The following is a 6835-nucleotide window of genomic DNA, read 5'->3' on the forward strand; positions in this document are numbered from 1 at the left end:
TTTACCCAGTCTCCTAGCTGATGCACAGGTGTATTCATTATTAGCAGTCTGAGCTGTCAGGGGTCTTGAACTAGTTTGAAGAACACTGTGCTAGAGTATAGCTATCCATCAAACCACAGTCATAGCCAGAAACTAGTGGGCCCTATAGAAACATTTTGAAGGGGCCCCTGTCCCAGTGCTTGTATAGAGACACCACTCTGCATCAGTGGTTATTTATATACCCCATAATAGTACCCTAGTTCATTTTCTGAACTATGTTAGTGCCCTACTGTAGTTCCTTTTCTGAACTATAATAGTGCCCTAGTTAATGTTATAGAAACATAGTATTTGACAGCAGATAAAAACCACTTGGCCCATCTAGTCTGCCCCTTATGCCCCATAGTAGTGCACTAGATCCTTTTCTGAACTATAGTAGTGCCCTAGTTCAGTGGTTCCCAACCTGGAGTACTAGTACCCCTGGGGGTACTCTGCAGACCAGTTGGGGGTACTTGGAAATAATATTGGTAATGGCGGAAGAAGAAAAAGTCTCCCAATGGTAAAAGAAGTCTGCCAATGACATGGAAACAAGCCACGTTGTGTCATTTCCAGTTCCATCTGCAGCATCATCAGCGTCTCCTCGTGCTTTTGCCCAACCAGCAATTCACTGAGAGCTACCTGTGAACATCCGCCCCGCACTGACATGGGTGGAAGAAGCATTAATCCTACAGGCGTTAGCAGGAACTCTGGAGACAATACACAGCCAGCGGCCAGACAAAGAGGGACCCGATTCCTGACCATATACTAGTCCACGGCTACTCCTTAATATTAGGACACGCATACTGCTCACTTCCACTCATAAGTACTGTGGACATTTCAAATTGAGAGGAGGGGTACTTATAAATGAAAAGCCTAAACAAGGGGTACGGGAGAGAAAAAAAGGTTGGGAACCACTGCCCTAGTTAATAGTGCCCTATTTCCTTTTCTGCACTATAGTAGTGCCCTATTTAATGTTATGCCCCATTGTAATGGCCTAGTTCACATGAAGTCACATTGTACGGCTGCCAGTACACATTATTCCACACCTTTTCCAATTCATATCATGCCATACAGTGTCCCCAGTTCATATTATGCCATACAGTGTCCCCAGTTCATATTATGCCAAACAGTGTCCCCAATTCATATCATGCCATACAGTGTCCCCAATTCATATTATGCCATACAGTGTCCCCAGTTCATATTATGCCATACAGTGTCCCCAGTTCATATTATGATATACTGCTTACACTTCATATTGTGCCATATTACAGTTCGTCAGTTTATATTGTGTAACACTATAATGCCCTTCAGTCATGGGCGGATTGGCCCACCGGGAAACCGGGCTATTTCCCGGTGGGCCGGCCCATTTCAGCCATGTAGCGGCCGCTCGTCCCCCCGGCTGGGCCGCGGACCACCCGACCGCTATCCCCACGGCACTTTTGCCCACAACTAAGATGGCCGCGGCCAGCCTCATCCCGTGCAGCAGTAGTAATACTGGCCACGGGAGCGCTGGTGCGCATGCGCGGCCGCACGCAGCAGCTCCCGCGGCCCCTCTGAGCATCTGTGATGCTGTGTTGAATTGATCCCTCCCCAGCATGCAGCGCAAGTTTTTTTCAAAACAGGATGGGCGGCTGAATTAATGAGTAGTGTGCACTGTGCAGCGCGCCCACCCTTCTACTATCCACCCTATAGCAGCAGCAGAAGCAGCCTGGCAGCCACAGCCATACACTGGAAGAGCCAGCCAGGCATGGGCAGAGCCAGGAGCAGTTCTACAGCAAGCCAGCCAGGTATGTAATGTGGGCTGGGGATGGGCATTATATGTTAATGTGCTAGGGAGGGGTGTGTGTACTGTGTAACATGTTAATATGTGTGTGTTTGTGTGGGGGGGTGACATGTTCATATGTGTAGGGAGGGGGGGTGTCATGTATATGTGTGCTGCTATTGGCTGGCAACCCATCACGGTGTGTGGCATATGTATAATGGGCATCACGGTGTGCGGCATATGTATAATGGGAATCAGGGTGTGCGGCATATGTATAATGGGCATCACGGTGTGCGGCATATGTATAATGGGCATCATGTGTGGGGCATATGCATAATGGAGCATCACATTGTGGGGCATATGTATAATGGGCATATTTATAATGGGCATATGTATAATGGAGCATCACGGTGTGCGGCATATGTATAATGGGCATCACGGTGTGCGGCATATGTATAATGGGCATCAGGGTGTGCGGCATATGTATAATGGGCATCAGGGTGTGCGGCATATGTATAATGGGCATCAGGGTGTGCGGCATATGCATAATGGGCATCACGGTGTGCGGCATATGTATAATGGAGCATCACGGTGTGGGGCATATGTATAATGGAGCATCACGGTGTGTGGCATATGTATAATGGGCATCACGGTGTGCGGCATATGTATAATGGGCATCACGGTGTGCGGCATATGTATAATGGGCATCACTGTGTGGCATATGTATAATGGGCATCACGTTGTGTGCGGCATATGTATAATGGAGCATCATGGTGTGCGGCATGTGTATAATGGGTATCACGGTGTGTGGCATAAGTATAATGGGCACCACGGTGTGCGGCATATGTATAATGGGCATCACGGTGTGCGGCATATGTATAATGGGCATCACGATGTGCGGCATATGTATAATGGGCATCACTGTGTGGCATATGTATAATGGGCATCACGTTGTGTGCGGCATATGTATAATGGAGCATCATGGTGTGCGGCATGTGTATAATGGGTATCACAGTGTGTGGCATAAGTATAATGGGCATCTGGGTGTGCGGCATATGTATAATGGGCATCACGGTGTGCGGCATATGTATAATGGGCATCAGGGTGTGCGGCATATGTATAATGGGCATCACGGTGTGCGGCATATGTATAATGGGCATCAGGGTGTGCGGCATATGTATAATGGGCATCACGGTGTGCGGCATATGTATAATGGAGCATCACGGTGTGGGGCATATGTATAATGGAGCATCACGGTGTGCGGCATATGTATAATGGGCATCACGGTGTGCGGCATATGTATAATGGGCATCACGGTGTGCGGCATATGTATAATGGGCATCACTGTGTGGCATATGTATAATGGGCATCACGTTGTGTGCGGCATATGTATAATGGAGCATCATGGTGTGCGGCATGTGTATAATGGGTATCACGGTGTGTGGCATAAGTATAATGGGCACCACGGTGTGCGGCATATGTATAATGGGCATCACGGTGTGCGGCATATGTATAATGGGCATCACGATGTGCGGCATATTATAATGGGCATCACTGTGTGGCATATGTATAATGGGCATCACGTTGTGTGCGGCATATGTATAATGGAGCATCATGGTGTGCGGCATGTGTATAATGGGTATCACGGTGTGTGGCATAAGTATAATGGGCATCAGGGTGTGCGGCATATGTATAATGGGCATCACGGTGTGCGGCATATGTATAATGGGCATCACGGTGTGCGGCATATGTATAATGGAGCATCACGGTGTGCGGCATATGTATAATGGGCATCACGGTGTGCGGCATATGTATAATGGGCATCACGGTGTGCGGCATATGTATAATGGGCATCACTGTGTGGCATATGTATAATGGGCATCACGTTGTGTGCGGCATATGTATAATGGAGCATCATGGTGTGCGGCATGTGTATAATGGGCATCACAGTGTGGGGCATATGTATAATGGGCATCACGGTGTGCGGCATATGTATAATGGGCATCACGGTGTGCGGCATATGTATAATGGGCATCACGGTGTGCGGCATATGTATAATGGGCATCACGGTGTGCGGCATATGTATAATGGGCATCACGGTGTGCGGCATATGTATAATGGGCATCACGGTGAGCGGCATATGTATAATGGGCATCATGGGGTGGGGCAGCACGGTGAGCGGCATATGTATAATGGGCATCATGGGGTGGGGCATATGTATAATGGGCATCACGGTGTGCGGCATATGTATAATGGGCATCACGGTGTGCGGCAAATGTATAATGGGCATCACGGTGTGCGGCAAATGTATAATGGGCATCACGGTGTGCGGCATCTGCATCCTACCTGCATCCTCCACCACTTTGTGACTCCCCTCCCTGCATCCTCTGCATTCCCCCTCCTACCCCCTCCTACCCTGCATCCTGTGCCACCATGACGCCCTCACACTCTGCGTCCTGTGCCACCCTGCGTACGTCCTCCCTCCCTACGTCCTAGGCCACCTTGCATTCCCCCTCCCAGCATTCTATGCCATCCTCCGTCCCCCCTCCCTCCCTGCATCCTCTTCCACCCTGCCACTCTACTCTCACCCTTCATCACCACCCCCTCTCACCCTGCACCAACCTCACCCTGTGTCTTCTCATTCCGTTGCATAATGTGAACTTTAGCGCATACTGTTATGATGCATAATGTAATGTAGGGTGCTGCATAATGTGTTTTTTTTAACTCATTCTGTGTGGCATTTTGTGAATTTTGGATCATTCCATGTGTCATAATGTGAATATTGGCTTATACTGTGTGGCATAAGGTGTGCAGGTTTTTCAATAGAAAAAAGGGCCCTCTTGTTATGGTGCATAATATGTTCAAGGGAGGTGGCCCATACTCAGTGTCCCATGGCACGGGGGGGGGGGGGGGGGACAGTTGGGAGACCCCCTGTCACCCCCGCCACACAGGCTGCAGAATAGATGCTGTACGCATGCGCCTATTCTGCATGGGGCATGGTGAAATAGGCCACGCCCCACACCGATAGGCCACGCCCCAAAAAATTGGCCGCGCCTACGGCGCGCAACATCACTCGCCGCCAGCCCCCCCCCCCCCCCCCCCGTTTAGGGCTGCTGCGAGATATTTCCCGGGCTGGTTTTATTTCCCAATCCGCCCCTGCCTTCAGTCCATTGTATACCACACTACACTGAGCAGGCCCAGAGGTACTGTACATTGTAGGTAAATCCCAGCACATGTAACACGTGGGCCCGGGTGTGTATTATTAGATAGGCAGCGGGGAATTTAGTAAGTTCTACTTCACATAGGATGTTGCTATGGGCAACCACTCAGAATATATTTATTTAGCATATTCTAGAAGATAATAGATGGTATGTGATTCGTTGCCCATAGCAACATCCCATGTGAAATAGAGAATAAATTTCCCCCCACATGGTCTATCCAAAAGGTTGACACTCAATACGCCAACAGTGTAAAAAGGTCGACATGGGAAAGGTGGACAGGGTCAACAGTTTGACTTGGAAAAAGGTAGACACATGAAAAGGTAGACATGAGGTTTCCCTATTTTTGGGCTGTCAATGTCGGCAATTGTCGACACGGACACCCAATTATTTTAAGGCGTACCCTTGTAGGACTCGCTTTGCTTTCCATGTTTCGGGGACTATTATTTTTTCCTTTTATGAATTAAGTGAACAAGTTGGTTTGAAAACAATACACAAAAAACTCATGTCATGTGTCTACCCCTTTTCATGCCGACATATTGCATGTCAACCTTTTGGGGTAGACCTATTGGTATGATAATGATGAATGATAATGACTTATAACAGCTTTGACATTGTAGGTCTTCATATTTCATCTGGTCAATGACTGTGATTTCTCTTGCAGAACCTCATCTGAGGTGAGACTCCTCGACACCCCCCGTTATCCTCCGGTAAGGTCCTACATGTCCTCTTATGAAGTCAGTCACTTTGTGCAGAGGTGCCAGAAGGAAAGGGAGGACGCCCTCCGCAGGGAGGAGTCATCCAGGGACAAACTGAAATGTCTTGAAGTCTCATCACGCAGCCAGATCCAGGAACTGAAAGCCAAGCTGAAAGAGCTGACCAATGAGAACAAAGCTCTGCATAGAACAGTGAAGAAACTCCGGGTGGACTTGGGTCTGGAGGGGAACCCCAAATTCAGAGGCAAGATGACCAAGGATATCATCAAGGAGCTGCACGAGAAGGAAGACCAGTGTTCCCAAATAAGGGCCGAAAACCAAATGCTCTCCGTGCAGCTCCGAGAAATGGTCCCGGTCATTGTGAAGACTCAGAAGCAGAAAGCTGAACTGCAGGCTCAGCTTGGGGGCATGGAAAGCAAGGTTTGGGATCTGTCAAACAAGAACAGCCAGCTCTCCCAGCTTCTGCAGGAGACCCAGCAAGAGAGAGATGATTTAGAGAAGGCATACCTCATGTATAAAAAATCCATAGAGGACAATAAAAAAGTTACAAGCCGCTCGGTACAGACCATTACCTCCATCCCTGTCATTTTACAAAGCACCTATAAGAAAGTTTCCAGAGAATCTTCCAGCTCACAGGCATCACAAGTCACGTCGGATAAGGGAAAAGTCTCTCTGGAAACCAGTAACTCTCCTCCAATCACTGCAGACAACAAACAAAAAACATACAACCGAACCACACGCAACCAATCCTGACGAATGGTCATCCAAAATTGTACTTTATTTTTGAAGAACTTTTCCCAATCTGCTGCATATGATTCAGTTATTTATAATAAAATATAAATCACATGCAAGTTTCCCGTTATGAGTTTAACAAAACATGCGAGTAATCATCACCTGCTCTCACTGGTAATCCAAATGATGGACCGTGTATACGTCAATATAGTCAATAGGCTAACACAATATAGATAACAGAGATTACAGGGGACAAGGTCACATGACAACGGTCAACACATGAATGGTTGATATACTGAATGTTTTTTGCTTTTTTTTCCCCATGTTGTCCCAAATTTAGGTTTTGCTTTCCACAATTACTACAATTGGAAATCATAACCTGGGGGAGCAGA

At 47.8% G+C, this 6835-nt stretch overlaps 1 protein-coding gene across 4 annotated transcripts in view; it reads left to right on the forward strand.

Moving 5' to 3' along the window:
• LOC146056227 (uncharacterized) overlaps positions 1–6512 on the forward strand; it is a 97123-nt gene extending 90611 nt beyond the window's left edge. For all 4 annotated transcript variants that reach the window (XM_083168357.1, XM_083168356.1, XM_083168358.1 and 1 more), the window contains one exon: positions 5660–6512. In XM_083168357.1, the coding sequence (XP_083024483.1) occupies positions 5660–6464 (805 nt within the window). In that variant the 3' untranslated portion in view covers positions 6465–6512. The remainder of the gene's footprint in view (positions 1–5659) is intronic.
• The last annotated feature ends 323 nt before the right edge of the window (positions 6513–6835 follow it).

This window comes from Crinia signifera, unplaced genomic scaffold (genome assembly GCF_055691185.1).
Source record: "Crinia signifera unplaced genomic scaffold, ASM5569118v1 HAP2_SCAFFOLD_76, whole genome shotgun sequence".
Classification (NCBI taxonomy): Eukaryota; Metazoa; Chordata; class Amphibia; order Anura; family Myobatrachidae; genus Crinia; species Crinia signifera.